Source organism: Gekko japonicus, unplaced genomic scaffold (assembly GCF_001447785.1).
Source record: "Gekko japonicus isolate JY-2015 unplaced genomic scaffold, Gekko_japonicus_V1.1 scaffold14, whole genome shotgun sequence".
Taxonomy (NCBI): domain Eukaryota; kingdom Metazoa; phylum Chordata; class Lepidosauria; order Squamata; family Gekkonidae; genus Gekko; species Gekko japonicus.
Window position 1 is genome coordinate 2,754,964 of NW_015176452.1, and position 19,055 is coordinate 2,774,018.

General features: G+C 39.2%; 1 protein-coding gene across 1 annotated transcript in view; it reads right to left on the reverse strand.

The window, feature by feature from the left end:
• The window catches only part of WDR33 (WD repeat domain 33), a 90,046-nt gene that overhangs the window by 60,216 nt on the left and 10,775 nt on the right, over positions 1–19,055 (reverse strand). The window contains exons 3-8 of the mRNA XM_015426864.1: positions 14,129–14,352; positions 13,199–13,267; positions 12,727–12,831; positions 12,290–12,385; positions 11,287–11,438; positions 9,502–9,599 (exon numbers count right to left, since the gene is read on the reverse strand). Coding sequence (XP_015282350.1) covers positions 9,502–9,599; positions 11,287–11,438; positions 12,290–12,385; positions 12,727–12,831; positions 13,199–13,267; positions 14,129–14,332 — 724 coding nt within the window. The 5' untranslated portion in view covers positions 14,333–14,352. The remainder of the gene's footprint in view (positions 1–9,501; positions 9,600–11,286; positions 11,439–12,289; positions 12,386–12,726; positions 12,832–13,198; positions 13,268–14,128; positions 14,353–19,055) is intronic.

Here is a 19,055-nt window from a genome sequence, read left to right on the forward strand (position 1 = left end):
TCAACAAGATAAACATTTTGCTAAGAGTTTTAACTCTCTATATCTGAAGTGGTAGTAGTAGCATAAAATAATTGCTTTGGTCTGAGAAAATAACTTTTCTGTTAATGTCAAGGTTTTAAAATATAGTTTATTCCACAGATTATACTAGCACCTATGGAATGCCATATTTCTAGGACTGGAATAGTAGGACAACTGGTTAAAATTTCAAAAATGCCCCAGATTGATTTGGTAAATGAAAATGAAACCTTATTTTTAATAAGAGTACTTTTGGAAAACCTGATCTATATGGAAACCCAAATAGTAGGAACAATGTGACACATGAGGAGATCATCTAAACAAAGAAACCAGGGTATTTTCTTTTTCCCATGCAAATCTAATAAATTAATTGATTAAAGGTTATACAAGTAATCAAATAAGATTTCTTTGATACTGCACGTGAAAAAGGAAATACCCTTGTTTCTTTATTTAGATTATGTCCTCATGTTAGCTAATATACATTTTAATTGAGTTTTGTTTATATACTATATATCAATCACATGTTCTTTACTATTTGTCTAACAAATGGAATACTCAAAGAAGAACAGTTCTTAAGTCAGAAGAATTTATATGCATGCAATGTAGTCAAGTAATTTTTAAATGTTCTTGAACTGGCCCACTATTTTCACTTGTGCTTTGACAACCATCATGTTTTCTTATGCCAAATAGGAAGTCATGTGAAAGGCTTCAAAATATCTGCTCAATTCCATCTACATTCTAAAATAACTGTACAGGGGAAACACTATTAAGAAACAGACAGCTTTTATTATTTTTGACATGGAACAACTCTTATGGGTATATGAATCTACTGAAGTAATTCTAGCTTCCAGTGATTTTGAACAAATTAATTTTCTTTAGGGGAAATAGCTAACACACACATTTTTTAAAAAAATGCACTTTCAAATTCTTAATAGAAAGGTCGTAGAGGATAGTTGTAGGTAACTATTCTTTATCGCCCCACAATGTTCTGCATGGAATTCCACAGGGTGCCACTTTGCCCATTTCTCTACTCAATATGTATATGAGGATGCTGGGTAATGCCAAACAGGGGCATGGCATGTGATGGAATTAATATGTTGATAATACCATGGTATCACTCTCCTCTCTTTTCACCTGGCCTAGGCCCAACCGACTCTGCACTCTTCCAGTGTCTGGCTGTGGCCTTAAACTGAGACAGGATGATGAATAGCAGGCCTTGTAGGTGGGATTGGCATTAGGACTCCTCTCATGGATGGAATCTGGATCTCTTTTGTAATTCAGAGTCAGTTTTAGGATATTCCTGGATTCCATGAGTGCAGTGCTTATGATCTACCAGTTTCACTTGGTGAAAAAGCTATGGTATATACAATACGCAAACTTACAAATCCTAATTTATTTTTTCATAACTTCAAGGCTAAACAAATGTAATACACTAAATGTGGGGTTGCCTTTAATGGCTGTGCAGAGACATCAGTTGGTACAGAATGCTTTAGTCAGACTTCTGAAGATGCAGGTTGAATTTACATTACACCAGTACTCCCAGTGTCTGCACTGGCTCCAAATTATCTTCCAAGTGTAATTCAGGGTGGGAATTATTACAGATAAGTCCTAACTGGCCTGATCCAACAGATCCAAGACCACTACCATCTCTACATTTCACCATGTCCTTTAAGATCTACCTGGAACACTCATAAGTATATAATCTAGGCATAAAACCAAGCATGCAAGGAAACAGAGAAGCACTCTTGGTGGCAATGCCCCAGTTAAGGAATTCTCTTCCACTTAGACTCACTAAAGCACAAGACTAAACAAACTGTGGAAGACACATCAAACTGGCTTTTAGGAGCCAAGAGTAAAGAGAGTATGGAGAATAATGAAAACAAACACTAAGGAAACAAAGAAGAACTATGAAAATTTAATCTCTTCACCTCTCTTCATCCCTTTCCAATGTAAATCCCAATATCCCAGTCCTTTGTTCACAGGTTATTCCTAAACAGTAAGAATGTTTGTGAACACTCTAGGATAGCATTGGCAGATGATGAAGTGATTAAGAAGAGCTTATAGGCAAATAACAGATAGTTCAAGACTTTATTCAGAACTCAATTACCGTGATAAATGTCTTTAAGAGCACCCATCCTGGAGTCTAAAGGAACAGAAGAGGCACCAAAACCAGCACCTGGAATTTTTATGCCACACACTGTAGCTTCTTTAAAGTCTGAAGAGGGATTTCAAGGGATTATGGAATCTCCATGGACAGAACACCACCAGGCAGGGGAGCTGCAGTGAGAAGGAATTAAGTGAAATTGATCCCACCTTACTTTTCTGCTGGTAGAAAAAGTGCAGTGGAGCAAATTTTCCATTGGCTTAACAGTGAGGTGGGGGCAATTTCACCTGATTCTTCTTCCTTACTTCAGTTTCCAACAAACATTTTTTAAATAAAAGCAATCAGAGAGAATTTCTTTGGGAAGGTGAAAGCAAAGAAGATCTATCTTGTGAGTATCTCTGTTTCCATAGCCATAGGATCCAAACCTATGGATAGCAGAGTAATAAAACATTACATGATCCTATAATGCTTTATCTGCTAGATTCTACTATGTTTTACAGTAGGTGCAGAGAAACTCATGATACAACTATTTTGCGTTGTACTACAGTATATGTTTAGAATAAGCTTTATGCTTTCCCATACATTGTAAAGATGCATGTACAGTGATTAAGTATAACAAGGGAGATCTCTACAAAGAGGAAATAATTATTTTAACCATCTTTAAAAATCCGTTTCATCAACTTTTTAAGGAGATTTTTTAAAGTGGTATACTTTAAACATGCAGGAGGAAATCACTGGACCAAAATGCACCAGCTGCAGGTATCATCTAACTTTGGTTCTGTGTCAGTTATAAGGGGCTGAAGTTATTCTTAGAATGCCACTCTGTAAGCTCTATTTTTCCAGGATAACACATGAAAAGAGACCTTGCACTGGGATTTCTGAAATCTTATGGGATGGTCTTGTCATTTTTGTATTTGTACTTCCAGGATAATATGACTGAGAAATTTCATCAACCCTGGAGGAAGGTGCAATTGCCAGCTCACATACATGTCTGTCCTAATTATTTGTGCAACCCTTCTGGTACTTTCTGTCAACAAGTGAACCTGCTTCATCAATATTTACTGGTCAGGGCACAGTACAAAGAAGCTACTCCATCAGGCTGTAAAGGTCACCATCATACATACAGAAGAAAACAATCTAAGTAAATTAGTTTTATTAGTTGAAAAACATCTTGAATTGGAAGGTTAAAGTAAACCAGTGCACACCCTTAAACACTACTTTGGACATGTCTAAACGCAAGTCATCATGTTCTGTGCTGACTGCAATCTCTAGTTGCCCTATAATTTATTGCTGTGTCCTATAATTCATCACTCTGTCATGTCTGAGACATGAATGGTCAGAACCAAAGTTTTTTTAAAAGGGGGGGGGGCTTCTCTCTCAATGGCAAGTGTACTTTCATTCCTGGGAAAGAAGCAGTACTCCAGGTTGTAAGCCTGAGCAGTAAGAAAAGCAGCCCCCATTTAAAACGTCCCAGAGAAAGTTTGTCTGCCATCAACACTCTGCAATTTCCCTACCAGAAACGAGAACTACTTGTAAAGCACAGTCCTGATACAGCAGTCACATTGTTGTCTTATCAGTGGGTTTGAATGCACAGAACAATGCAATATGTTAAATAGGACACAATTGGCTACCTCATCTCTCAAATGCAGGCTATGGCTACATGCCAAATCAGTACCATGCCCAGCTTGGAAAACCAAATTGTGGCTGCGGTCACACGGAGCATTAGGCACGCTAGAGAGACGGAAGATAGGCGGATTTTCCGGGTGCGATCTCACCACCACATCTGGGAAGCGTAGAGCTCCCGTGGCTCACTCGAGGCTTCACTCCGAAGATGCGCTGTAAAAAACTAGTACCTCCAAGGTACTAGTTTCTGGAAACCGCGGGGCATGGGCGGGCGTCTAATCACGTTTCCGGTGGTAGTTCCGGCGCCCGCCCATGTCCCCTCGCAAAAAGGTCCCCCCCCCCAAGTCTCCACGGATGCGTACAAGCACCCAACGGAGCATGCACACACTTTAGTTTAAAAAAAGAAACAAAACACAACCCCGTTTGCCCCGTGGCCCCTTCTTTGCAGTGCCGCAGGATTGTCCTGTGATCTGCACCTCCCCCCTAACCACGGGACCTCCATGGGACGTCTGCTCGCGCAACCGCGCGTTATTTTGCACCGGGGCAAACAGCCACGCTTCCCCCCTGCATTTTCCGGCCCGTATGATTGCGGCCAGAAATATTTAAAAATTCAACAGCTTTGTTTCATATCAGTAAAAGGGCAAACTGGATACAGAGTAGTACCTAGCAAAAAAAATTGGAGGCAGATGATTCCTTGAACACCAGCCCGAAAATTACAAACTCAAGATTGCTTGGCATCCTATTGTATCAGAGGAAGATGCTTTTAACTGGTTACAATTCTCCATATTTTCCAGTTAACTGCTGTGGCCAATTTGCTACCAGTTGCCTGTAATGCTCCATGCTCACCCTCTACTGTAGAACACACAGAGAACAAAGCTGGGGGATTTGCTCCGCAAAATCAAACTAGTGGATCACAGAATATATCTCACATTCAAGATCAACACAGTTCGAGTTTTCAAAACTATTCCCCATCCAGAACAATTTTACTGAATAGCATTTTAAGACACAAGAGCAAAAAAGAGTGTATGTTGCTAGGTTACATATTTAAGCCAGTGACTCAGAATTCATATCAGCTGCTAATAGAATGAGACTAAGAATTCAAGATTTATCATATTTCCTTTTTTCCAAGTTCTCTGGGTAAATATCATAGAGGGCACGTGATAGGAATATCACTGCATACCCCACATGACTTGTACAATTTATGATCCTTCAAATTTAGACCTTGCAAAGGTATTTTTCAGGTTCACCAAGGGGTTTTATACCACATTTTATCATCAGTCCCCCCAGCTTTGTACTGCTTACTCTGACTGGAAGTAAGCTCCCCGAACTCTCAGGCAGAGAAACATCTTTCCCAACACCTGTTATCCAGTTCCTTTACTGAAGATACAATGATCTCAACCTGGGACCTTCTGCATGCAAAGGAAGTCCTTTCGCTTCAAGAAACACATCTCACATCAGCTTGTTTACTGAGGAAGCAGTGGATGTTGCAGGGGATTCTGAGTAGTAATGCACAAACTCAGTTCATGCAAGGTGCTGGCAAGGCCTATGAAGCCTTACTTCATGTGAATTGAAAAGTTTATCCGGTAACACACCCACTGGAGCAGATGACAGGTCTGTAACAGATAAGCTACCTTTCATGGAAGTTTCTATATTACGAGTGATCTTTTACTTGAGGAACTCCAACATTTCCAGTGTATAGTTTATATTTTGTAGAAGAGATCTTTGCGTCCTTCCCCTTCTGTCCCCTCCACCCCCTCATAACACTGCCCCATAGCAAATGGTGTAGGATGTAGCACGAAGGGCTGCACTGGGAAGGGGGCATTGGCAGCGGTAAATACCTTTTATCCAAGCTCTGCTCCAGCTACAGTAATCTAGATCCAATCACTGTTTTTGAACTCCAAACAAAATTTTAAAAATTGTTATATGAAGACATCTGCCAACTTTTTAGGATAGTTTTTAATAGCAATACTAGAGAATTCTGTATTCTGCGGGTGGTGGTGGTGGGGTGTTTTATTTTTTGCCATCAAGTCACAGCTGACATGGCAATCCGATAGGGTTTTCAAGGCAAGGGACATACAGAGGTGGTCTGCCATTGCCTGCGTCTGTGTCACGACCCTGGTGTTTCTTGGTGGTCTCCTATACCGTGCTTAACTTTCAAGATCTGATGAAATCAGGCTAGCCTGGGCTATCCAAGTTACGTGTGTACGTAGGTATGAGAGGGTATCACTAGAAAAATAACTTGAAGGGAAAAAGGAAAAGCTGATAAACAGATTCCCCCCCCCCATTAAGATACCCCAGCTCAACAAAAGTAGGGATATCTTAATTTGAAGCATTAATTTCATAAATGGATGTTAATCCGTGAGAAAGCCAGGATGACCATTTTTTTTCGTTTGATTACATTCAACATAATAACTTTCAGTTTTATTCTGTTCTTGTATCTATGTACCTTACCTTCCCATCCTTCAGTTTTATGCCCAACCCATAACATTCTAGTACATATCCTACAGAACAGAAGTCTGAACAAAGGGGCATATTCCTTCAAAAGATGCCCCTTCAAACAGTTAATCACAAGTGTAATCTTAGGCTAAATTTTAAGATTATCCACTTGCAGGTATCCATTTCTTTAGCTCTAAAGTGCAGTCAAACCAGCCCGATAAAGGGGTCTTGAACTAGATGCTGGGAATCTCATACAACTAGTACTGTGTAAAATCCTATGAACTACATCAGAGTGAGCTGTAACATACATCTTTTATGTTAACAGGTTCAACTGGAGTTTTTAATATACAGTGACCCAAGTAATATTTATATTTTGAACGGAACACATATAGGCATTATGAAATTCTTTGAATTAATATAACCACCAATTATTTTTAAAACCTTGGGCTGTAAATTCTGTAATGCAGAATGGTAAATTTCAATGGCTTACACCAGACATGTCAAAGATGTGGCCCAGAGGCCAGAACTGGCCCATCCAGGGCTATTATCCAGTCTGTGAGCAAATGGTTGGGAAACCAGTCCAAATGTGGGCTGGAAGGGCCTATATTAGATTATACTCCCTGCTGAGGTCCCTCCCTTCCCCAAACACAGGCCCTCCCCAGGGTTTCCCCCCATATCTTCACGGATCGCCCAACCCAGAGTTGGCAACCATAAGGGGAGAGGAGGGCTGGTTGGCCCTGAGCTCTGCTGAGGAGGGGTATGGGTCATGGTCAGTGGTAAAATATCTCTGGTACCTGGCATTACATTTTATGGCACACATGGTCTGACCCAACAAAGTGAGTTCAACACTTCTGGCTTAAACATTAGCTAAAGTATTTGGAGACCACAGGACATCACTACTGTTCACTTAATCTGCATAAAGAGAACTAGATGGAGTTGAACTGTGTGTGTATGTCTGGTGAGTCCTCCCTCCCATTAAGGATTCTAATCTATATTTAGTTAAACTTTTACTTCTAACACCTGCATTAAAAATGTCTTTCAAGGTGTTGGGATGATAGAAGATTCACTTGTTTGAAGGCAGTTAACAAAGTGATCCTACAAACATTGCTGAACAGTGTTTAAAGGACTGAATTCTCAGAATTAAGACCTGTACCAAGATTTGTAATTTCCAGCACCAAGAGAAAGGTCCAAAAATGAAATATATATATCAGTATGTCAGTATGTCAGTCCCTGAATAGCAAAGAATTCTAAGGCTGCGATACCTATGCACCTACAATTCTAATTAACACAGTAGTTCTGTCCCACTGAAACATGAGCACGCTGCAACAAATCTGGGTTATTTTCTTTATCAGAAGTTTTTCCCCATAAGCAAAAGAATTTTTCCAAATGGTCTAACATGATTTGATGGAGTTTAAGCCAAATGACATAAATAGCTTCTAAGGGGTCAGAAAAATAGTAAAAAATAGAACTAGCGGCATGTAATAGAAAATGAAGTGTTCAATCCTACAGCTGAATGCTACTAACATTCCACTTACAAAATAAAAGGGTGGCAATCTCACTCCTCAGCCTATTTGGCTTTCCAGCCCTCAGCAATACCATTTAAGGGGTCACTGGGTGCCTACTGGCAAAGAAAGGTTGCTTCTGTCAGCGAACCTTTAATATGACCCAACCTTTAATATGAACTTTTAATATGATCTAATCTCTTCACTGATGTTACAGGGTTTAATTCTGAGTAAAAATACAAGCCTGTAGAGATAATTTTAATCCAGTTTATAACAGAAATGAATACAACCTCAAATGCCAATTAGTTAAGAAACCCATTTGTATAATCTCCTTTGTATACTGCCCTAAAGTTTTCAAGTATGAAAGCAAGTGCTTGATAGAACAGTAACTGAGTAGCACAAGCATATATCCTCTACTTCAGCCTTTTACTCTGAATGACGGCAGTGCGAGCCCAGTATGTAGACAGAAAATCATAGCTCAGCACTTGGATTTCAACAAGTGTGTCTATGAAATGTTTTCCAGCCAAAATTAAGACAATGAAACATATTGAGGAGTTGTAGCAGTAACATTGCTTGGAAATGGTTTCTAGTACCCAAGTAAACGTGGGAGGCACTTTCAGGAAGCCTAAGCAAAACCCATTTTTCAGTTTAGTACTTCCTTGCAGCTAATCTATTTGGTGGATAATACATCAAGTATCAATCCCCAAACCCAGAGAGTTTTTCAGAACCTTCTGTATTTACAAAAGTAAAATCAGGCTACAGAAGCTAGATTGGGAGATCTATTCAAATATACTTTTCAATGCAAATTAATTCAATGCTAACATTCACGTGATAGTATGAAAATGAGAACACTGCTGCTAAACCCCCTTTCCCCTCTATTTTATATATCCTAAAGCCTAAAATGATGTTCTAAGAACCGTATCTATAGGAGATGCATTTGGTCCGAATAGTTACAAGAGGTGCAAGGAAGGCTTCGAACTGTGGACACGTGAGGCAGCTTTTTATTTTTTTGCGGGTGACTTAAAGCCCGGTCTTCACCAGATGCATGATCCTGCAGCCCTGCACTGAGAGATGCTGGCAGAACCAGCACCAGCCCAGGATGTCCTCATGGCTCATCACCTATTTTAGGTCGGCCTGAGGCCCTGCTGGGGTTGTCTATTCATGTTTAAAAGTTTAAGTATTTTTTACTTTGTAAAGCCACTTTGAGTCCTCAGTCTGAGAGCAAAGTAGGATTAAAATAGATATTAATGGAAGATATTATACATGTATAGTGATTCCACAAATTGGGAAGTCAAGGTATTCCAAGTACGCTGTGTTTACGTGATTACTAGTATTCACTTGTTGAAAAGCTATACTTTCTATTATAGCAGTAGGGGAAACCATATATGAGTTTCTTGGGTGAAAGGCAGGACAAAACGTAGTAGACAGATAACATATGATCTGACTTGTATTAAGAAAATGAAAAACAAATGGCTTTAACATTACTTTATGGGGGAAAGTGCATTCAGCTTGAGTGTTTCTACCCCAACTTGTGGCAACCATCATATACTGATATGAGAATGTGAGACTTGGCATTTGGCTTTCCTTCCTACACAGATGTTTGTAACTCTAAGAAGCAGGGCAATCACAGGACGCTGCTCCAATACTAAAAGTAATGTAAATAGCTCATAAATGCTAACCACCAACAGAATTCTGAAATCTTTGCGATATCGGTGCTTGAAGAAATGCCAAAGTGGAGAAGGGTTTGTTTAACGAACGTGAATTGTTAGAAAGAATTTTCCCTTTTCGACATATCCCAACCAGTTCTTTTTGTACACATACCTCGAAGAATTCTCTCCTCATGGCAACGTAGAAAGTCCCAGATTCTAACAGTGCCGTCATCAGAGCATGTAGCAAATTTATTATCCGTGGGTGAGAAACTGTTACATGAAGACACACAGCAGGGGAAAGAAGTCAGCATTTAACAGATTATCTAAACTTCTCAGACAGGGCAAAGTTTAACTTAAGTGCTAATAAACTGATGGAGGCACCTGAACACATCCTGCCAGAGAAGTCATACCTCATCCCAAGGTGTTCACATAGCCAGTCCATTTGAATAAAGGAATTCTGCTAAGTACTTATTTCTGCATTTTGTTCCCCAACCAACTGGAGAAAGCTTCAGCACAACTTCCCGTTAGCCCTGTTCCACCTATGGTTGCAGACAACTGTTCCTTTCTCTGCAATAGCAGTACAAATGTGAAATTGACAAGAGCAAGAATTTCATGTTCTTTGAAAGAGGTATGGAAATCATAGTTCCAGGAGAGTTTGTAATAGATCCTTCTTCATCCACAGACTTCTTGTAATAAGGGAAGCAAAAACTGGTAGGGAAAGTATGGAACAGATAAAAGTAGTGGTTCTTTTTAAAAATATCATTTGCCTACGTATCTAAAAAAGCGTAATGAGAGAAGAGTTGCCATTCCCATAAAATACAAGCACCATTAGAGAGGCTTCAAAAGTTGTGAAGCTCCTCATAAAATATGGAGGGATGACATGGCAGCAGCTCTACTATGCTTTGGTTGGACCTTCGCCAGTTATGGATGGACAGCCACTTCCTTTCTGATGCAGTGAAAAACCAAGGAAGTTTCTTTTCAGCTGTAGTCCCCCTGAAACTCCTGGATCTTTATTCACGACAAGAACTTAGTTTGGAGAAATCTAGTACACAGTTACAACACTGTAAACCTATATAACCAGTAAAACACTTCTTGAAAGCTTTGTCAGGAAAATCTTAAATTGTGAGGGAAAATGGCAAATTGAATGGAAAATGCTTCTGTGGTAGTAAATCTTCTTCCCCAATAGGCAGGACCAAAAAGTGAGGAACAACTGCTGTAGGCTTAATTTGGTTCTGCAACTCCTCTTCAGGCACACTTTAATTAAGTAAGTTTCCTCTATTTACATCCTTTGTCAAAAGACTATAAACATTCTTCACATACATCTTAGCGAGGGAGTATCACTTCATTTTTATATTTACAATGGCACAATTGGAGACTCAATACTGAACTGTGAAGAAGTCCTAAAGTCATCTCATCAGATTCTGTAATTGAACAACCCATTCAACATTAAGCGTGACTTCTGGATGTGGAAATCTGTGTGGGTCCTTCGGGCTACTGGACTTCTTGGCCTCCCCAAGCCAAGCAGTTCTTCACTTTATTTAGTTTTTTTATGTTGTGAGAACTATGCAGATGTTTTTATTTCTGGATTATATTTTATTCAATTATATTATTAAATACTGAATTCTTTATTTGGAATGAAATCGTCATCTTACACAGTGAGTATAAAAAAGAATAACTAATACACATTGCAACCATATATAAAAGATACCAATACCAGTGCAAAATGCGGCAGACAAATACATCTCTAACATATTGCAAAGGCAGATACTGGGACAACACTATTTCAGAGAAATGCCAGCAAATCCATGAAATCGTGGAAACAAAGGAAATGTTTATATGGTGCAGGACATTTCCCAGAATCTGACAGCACCCCTGCATGCCTGCATCCAGAATACACTTATAGAACAGTCTAATCATGGAAATAGGAACTACAGAAAATGGTATATTGTGTATAAACCTGGCCTCTCTAATCGCCTCCTTATGTGCCTGGAACATCTTGACGTTGTTCATGTTGGACTGCCAGTACTTCACATATCCCCCATGGTCTGCTGTCAACATCCACATATCATTGTGCGACCAAGTCATAGCCCGTACTGGGCTGTCATGAGCCTGCGGAATCAGAAAAAAAGGATCTCTAGTTAACTTTCAAATGAGACAAATACAGTCAACGCACTAAAACCTCTGAATAGAAAGGTAGAAACATTTAAGAAAATGCTAAATAGCCACACAGAAAATGCTGTGCATATCCACACAGAAGAGCATTGTGCTTACTGGTGGTTCCCAACCCGAAGGATAGGTGGCTGTCCTCAACCAGGGCATTCTCTGCCCTTACTTCTACCTGGTGGAACTTTCTGCCTAATAACATCCGTGCCCTGCAGGACCTCATGCAGTTTCGCAAGGCCTGTAAGGCAGAGATGTCCCGCCAGGCATTTGGTTGAGGACAGTGACGGTTTTATCCTTCTGGCACTCCCATTCCCTCCCCCATCCCCATGAGGCAGTGGCACTACTGGTTTATTCAGCACCGTATTTTAGGCTAATTTAGTGCGTTTTTCTTGTTTTAAATTGTTTCATTATATATGTAATTAATCCATTATGTTGTACACTGCCCTGAGCCCTGCCTTGGCAGAGGTAGGGCGGTCTAAAATCTAATGAAATAAATAAATAAAACTAATAAATCTAATGAAATAAATAAATAAGCAGGGGCTATTATCAAATTACATTACTTAGCAATAAATCAGAGATTTGTCTACAAATGCGATTTTATGAATGCCAATTGTTGTGTAAGTAGAACTGTTACGGCATACACAAGATTACATAAATGGCCCAAAATCTCAACAGCCAAAGTCAAAAGATCCAAAACCTTATTTTAGTTTCCAATATTGTTCTCTGTTTTTTGTGATGTCAGAAAACAGACGATATTAAAACACCTATTAATTACACAGGTTTCTATCTATACTTACCTGTAATATTGTTTCAAAGTTGAAAGTAAGCCCATTCCATAAGGTGAACTCTCCACTAGAAGCTCCAGTGACCAAGCGCCTGCCTTCAGGAGTCCACTGCAAGAGCAACATGAATTAATAATCTGTCAGAGCATAATTTGCTATTCTACCACAACTGCAGATTTTAATGCAGGTATGAACAATATGTAGCTGTCATGCAGCAGAACTGTATTCTTCGTTTTGCATATGTTCCTTCTGATGTACCATAAACACAGCTGCCTGACACATACTGGTCTTTTCTTTTGACCGATGACATCCCAGTGCTTTGAGCACTGTCAGATTTATGTTCTGTCCACTGTGTGATACAACGAAAGCTGTACAATCACTGGGTATCATAAAACCCATTAGGAAAGTTACTGAGAGATTCAATATCATGCAAATTGTAACACCGTACTTACCCTAACAACAAACACTGGACATTTTACTTTATTGGTAGATGTCCTGACAAATTTTGTTGTTACAGCATTCATAGGATTATTCAACATTCCTATGGGTGGAACCAGCTGGAAGGAAAAAGAGGGCACTTTTATTCCTGCATTTAATACATTGATTTGCACAACTTTGCTTCCACTGAATCAAGACAATCAAGACCAATTTTTGTGGAGACACTACACAGTATCTTGGGATCTCAAGTACACAAAGCATTATCCAAATTCTAAATATTCTGTACTAGGGCTTGTATCCAAAGACCTTGTTTCACAAATTGAAGACACTTCATTTCACCTAGGGGTGTCTCATATGTGATTAATATAAATATCCACATCTCCCACAGACAAAGAGAGAAATGTAATTTATTCCAAATTTTCCAGCCTGTTAGGAAGAATGCGTTAGTGTCCACGAACTTCAAGAGGAAAAAAAATGTGTACTCACATCATTATAATACCCTCCATCAGGCTGAATTGCTCGCATATCCCGTTGGTCTCTTTGCCATACTCTATTCTGAAAATGGGGGGGGGGAAGAGATCTGATTAATACTAATCAGTTATACAATTCTAGATTGTTCTGAACAAGAAACAAATGTGCCTACACTATTCCTCAACACAATATTTTATTTTCCAGATAAATAGAAAAGAATGGAAGGATCATCTGGTAACTTTTTACTTTCAAGCAGCACAAAGCTGAAACACAGTGCCCCCAGAGACCCATTCATCCCTTTCTCATTGAGCTTACCAACAACCCTGATGTAGGCTCTCAGTAAATGAGACTCCACCTCAAAAATCAGAGCCTTTGGGAAAAAAATAGCTAAATCTTCTTCTATCCTGTCAGTCTTTCCTATCCCATTAGTGTGTGAAGGAAAACTGGTCTTAGCCTTCCACTGGTAAGACAAAGAACGATACCACCCTGAAGGTCTTTCCATTTTCTTAGCTTCAAGATGCCTGAGGTGAAAAGGTCTGGTGCTTTGATCCTGTACTACTCTTGCAATAAGCAAAACTAAACATACCCCCCCCTTTCCATGATATTTTTTTCTGTGAAATATAGATGTACACAGTGTGTCACAAATTGCTGTGACCTGGTAGCACAATCCCTTCTAGGCTTTTTCCACCTCAGAAATGATAAATACCTGAACAACATTCAGCTAGATACCCACTAGCTAGAAGCACAGGCATATTTTGCCTCAAAGTTAATCTAAAAGCTAACACTAAACAACAAATATCTCTCTTTACTTCTCAAAGCTCTAATGAGCTTCTTGTATTTTTTAACCAGTAACATTTAGATGGACAAGACAAAAAAGAGTTAAATACTTATGTACACTTCTAGACTCTAAAGCATAACAATTCAGTATAGAGACTATGAACATACCTCCAAATATTTGATTACAGATGGATTGTAATCAATAGTTTTTCGATTCACAGCTTTTCTCATGCGTTTCCCATCAAAGGTGAGTTGCTGCATTGCCTGTTGCTGGGCAAAATCAGGCCTTTTATAGAATAGTTGCCGAGGTGCCTGATGCTGAAACCTTGGCATATGGAAAAACCGCGGTGGTGACCCAATCTCTGTGGCCATGGTGACTTGCTTTGAAAGCTCTAGAAAAAATGTCAGCAAAAGCAAGAAAATTAGAAATGCTGAACAAAGAAAATATGTGCAGTACATATAAATAAGGCAGTATTAAAAAGTCTGCTTCTTCTTCTCAGGAAAATATATCTCAGGACAATATGTCTACCATCTTTTATAACTTCTAAAAACATGCTTTTCTTCCTTGCTTTAAGTCCCCACTAAACATGCTGTGATTTATTGGAAAATTAGTCATTTAATGCTGTTGCCATTTGCATCATCCTCACCATCAACCGATCAGATTTCCTTTTCTTTTCCCCCATTCCTTTTACCATGCCTTTCCTCCCTCCTCTTACTCATTATGCATTGGTTTGCATGCATATGCATAAACACCATGCCCCCATGTTTCCTCTGAGCTGCTTCGGCGGGAGGACGGGGTTGAAATTTAATAAATAAATAAAATATAAATAAACTTCAAAAACTACAGAACATGGTTACATTCCTCTTTATCTTCCTCCTCTGTATCCTCTTTTGGCATTCCCAGATCTTCGCCATATTTTTCCAGGAAATGCGTAGCTTTGAATATAGAATCCAACCTGTGCCTCTTACTATCAAAGGTAATCAACCACCTAAACATGATTCCATTGTTCTTCAGTAGATTGGTCAATGTTGAGTAGGGCGCTCTTCTCTCCCTAACTCTCCATGGAATTTCTTTCAGAAACAAGATTTCCTCGCCATGCAATAATACCTTGTTTTCATAAGAGGCTTTTAATATTTTTTCTTTCATTTCCTTCCTGTAGAATTTTATGTGAACCTCCCTAGGTTTTTTATATCTTCTTGCAAATGCAGAATTTCTCCTATAGAGCACCTCAATTTCATTTTCAATTTCTTCTTGCGTTCCTATTTTTAATTGTTCTGCTATACTTTGGGTCAACTCTTTCTTAAGATTCTTTTCTATATTTTCCGGAATATTTTGGCACCTTAAAATTGGAGCAGCCTTGTCCATTTCTAGATTAATAAGGGTTTCCTCAATTCTTTCATTTTTACTTTTTATCTCTTGCACATCTAAATCTAGGTCCCTTAATTTTTCCTTAAATCTTACATGAGAGGAGGTAATTTTTTGGATTTCTTGATTGTTTTCTAATATCCGTTTCTTAATTACTTCTGTCTCTGTTTTAATTATGGGTTATGGGTTCTATTTCTTATGGGTTCTATTTCTTTCTTTATCAGAGATGGTAAAGTATTTTCCACTGTTATTTTTACTGCTTGAGACTGCTTGTGTGACACTCTCTTGTATCATTTTATTCAAATCTATCATTGCCCCCTGAGATAGGTTCATCTTGCTTAACTTAGATTGACTTATTCCACCCAGTTGGCCTGGTGGGGGCAGTGATGATTTCCTACTGCCACTGTATCCAGAGGCCATATGCAAAAAATCCCTTTAAGATTGTTTAATTGTTTTGTAATTATTCTGTTTATTTTTAACCTTACTGTTACTATTCCGTATACTCTAAATTTGTATAATCCCTCAAAAATACCTTATTTCAGCATCCCAAATATAGCTGGGTTTTCGCAGGGAAAAAATTGTGAGAAAATCCTAGATCTATTTGGGAATTACTAGAAAATCTGAAAACAGCAAGAGGCAGGAGCAGGTTGCTCCCGTCTCTCAGTTGTTTGTCGGGCTTCTGCAGTTCCTTTAAATTTAAAAGAGGCTGCAGAAGACAGCCCCAGAGGCTCAGCTTGGGGCTGGCTGGCTTCTCCTGCACCCTGGATGTGCAATTTTTTTTTCTGGCCTGCTGCGAAAGGCAGAGTGTAAATGAAATAAATAAATAAATGTAAGGGAACAACCCTTAAGTGCTTATTCAGCACTAAACCAACACAATTAAAAAAGTTATACCTGTATTATATTTGCATCTTTCCCTTTTTCAAAGAACTCATGGTGGTATATACAAGGTAATCATCTCCTCCATTTTACCTTCACAGTTGGGATGAGAATGTGAACTATGACTAGCCCAAGATCATTAAGTGAGTGGGGAATGTGAATCTACCTCCACTCACAGGCCCGTGTCCTAAACCAAACATCTAAGAAGCCGTGAACATTCATGGATTTCTATGTAACTATTAAGGGTAGAGGTATGAAGGCCCAGAAAAAACACACATGCAGAAATTGTAGGGGGAACACAAAAGTTTTCCCCCAAAAAAATCTTTTTTCATATTTCTGACTGAAAAATTGGAAATTTAGAGGAGCACTGAAATATTTGTGCTTTTGGTTTGAGTAAAAATGCTTTTTAAAACAAGGTTTTCATCACTCAGACTGTGTCATATGGAGATTCTTACATAAAATACTCCACGACATTTAATAGTGATGACTCTCATATATATAAAATAGATATAAACAACATTTTGAAATGGTCATCATGGTTGACAACTTATGCCAGGAGATGGATGGTAGAAGTACCAGCCTGGTGACTCTCCTGAACCACTCAGCACCTTTTGATACCATAGCTCATGGCATCCTTCTGTACCACCTTTCAGGGTTGGGAATGCGAGGCAAAATTCTTTGGTGCTTTCAGTCTTTCCTAGAAGGTAAGTTCCAGAAGACTGTACTGTGGAACTGCTGACTGGCTTCAGCTGGTAAGCCAGTTGTGGCCTTCCCTAGGCAAAAGATATCTTTCCACTATGGTGCATGCCCTGGTAACACATAGATTAGATTATTGCAATGCACTCATAGTAGGGCTGCCCTTGAAGAGTCTTCAGAAACTACAGTTAGTACAGAATACTGCTGACTGGAGTGAGTTGTAGAGACCATATCACTCTGATCTTTTTCCATTTCCATTGGCTCCCAAATTGCTTTTGCACCCAATTCACAGGCTGATATTAGTCTTTAAAGCCCTATATAGCTTAGGCAAGCAAAAATGAAGGTATGCCTACTCTACTATGAACCTACACAACCACTGTTAATCTGTGGAGGTCCTACTTTGGGTGCAAAGCTGTGGTGTAATGATTCAGCCCAGAAGGTGATTTAATAGGGGTAAAGTATTTCCTACACTGATTATCTTGTTGCATTAAACAGGTATGTTTCCATGCATTGTTCTGCGCCCCCCCCCCTTCTATAATCCCAGCCCAATTACATTATTTTGTCACACCAGGGATCATTGCTGTTAGATTCAAATGTTGTCATATCCTGTAATCCATGTACTGATTGCCTGTCATCATATTTTGTAATCTGCTTCTTTGTAGACCGAATTTTTTAAAAATAATACTTGTAGTTCCAGTAAGAAGAATGAAGAGTCATCATCATCATCAGGCCTTCTCAGTTATGGCACCAAAACTGCAGAATTTCCTCCCCAGGCAGATCCCTTTATCCCCCTCCTTCCTAGTGTCTTCCATCAGCAGGTGAAGATTTCACTGTTTTGTCTGGCCTTCCTCCAATGACCCTCCTTCCTATTTATGTGTACGTCTCTATGTGTTTCTATATTTCTGAAAATGTTTTTATTATATACATACATTTAAAAATGTTTGAAGGCTTTGATTCTTTGCTACCTTATGGACCCTGAACTGGGTGGAAGGCAGCATAAAAATGCTTTAACTAAAATTTCAAGCATAAGTTTGTTTAAATGTGACACTATTGAAATATTCAGTGTTTTCAATGTTATAAAGTTTAAATTGATATCCAAACATGCTGAGTTAGAATATGTTTGCCCAACCCTTACACTCACCTTGCCCAGGCTCTTTCTCCCGTTTGTCATTTGGTACCGGCACATAACGTTTGGCCTTAAAGGTCCATGCGCAGTGCAGCCCTTGGCCATAATGGGCTACATGCAGCCCTCATGGTGTTATGCTGTGTTTTTCAGTACAGAAAACTAACTTTTAAAGCTACTGGCTGCTGATTCCCTACAAACTATATAATTTGTGCTATGAATTGCTTGTCATTTAGGCTACAATGCTGAATATATGCATATTTGGAAGCAAATCCTACTAAACACTAGGATTTACGTTCAAGTAAATATGGTTAGGATTGGATTACTAGCATGCTAGATCACAGGTTCTCAACAAGGTCTGGAAGTAACTGGACTGTAGCAGCAGTTAGCCAAGTATCCAGGTTCCAAGGGACTAACACTGGAATGGCTGATTGGACATGCATGAGTTCTTGCCGCAAACTCATAGATCATCAATGGTTCAAATTCAATCGAGCAACTAAAGAGAAAAACAGCACTTCCAAGTGTCCAAGCCCTATGCCATCTTAAAATTAGCAAGACTCTAAAGAAGTGGCACCTTGCCTTGAAGACTGGCACTCTGTGTGGTCTCAAACTATGCCATCTTAACTTCCAGGAGAGGACGGGGAGTCTGAAGTTAGGAGCAACTGGAACTGTAATGGATCTGTAAATTCTGGTTTCTTGTTTGAGATGTCTGAACTTTTCTCAGAGAAACATTGGGGTGCTGAATTCTCTCCACACGGGTAGCATCAATACCTCTGTCTGAACCACAGGTCAGGTCAGGGTCTTAGGAATTCCTGCAGTCCCACTGACCAATTTCTAGTGCATTAGAGCCTCTACGGCATCTGACGTCTGGGACATGGTATGTCACAGCTAAGCAAGATTCAAACCAGGGTTTTCCAGACACTCTAATCATTACACCACGTACCTTAGTTGACACATTCTTGACCTGATATTATTTGATGAGCTCAACTACTCAAAACAGTAAAATATAGCCTAGGATCAACATTTTAATCCAA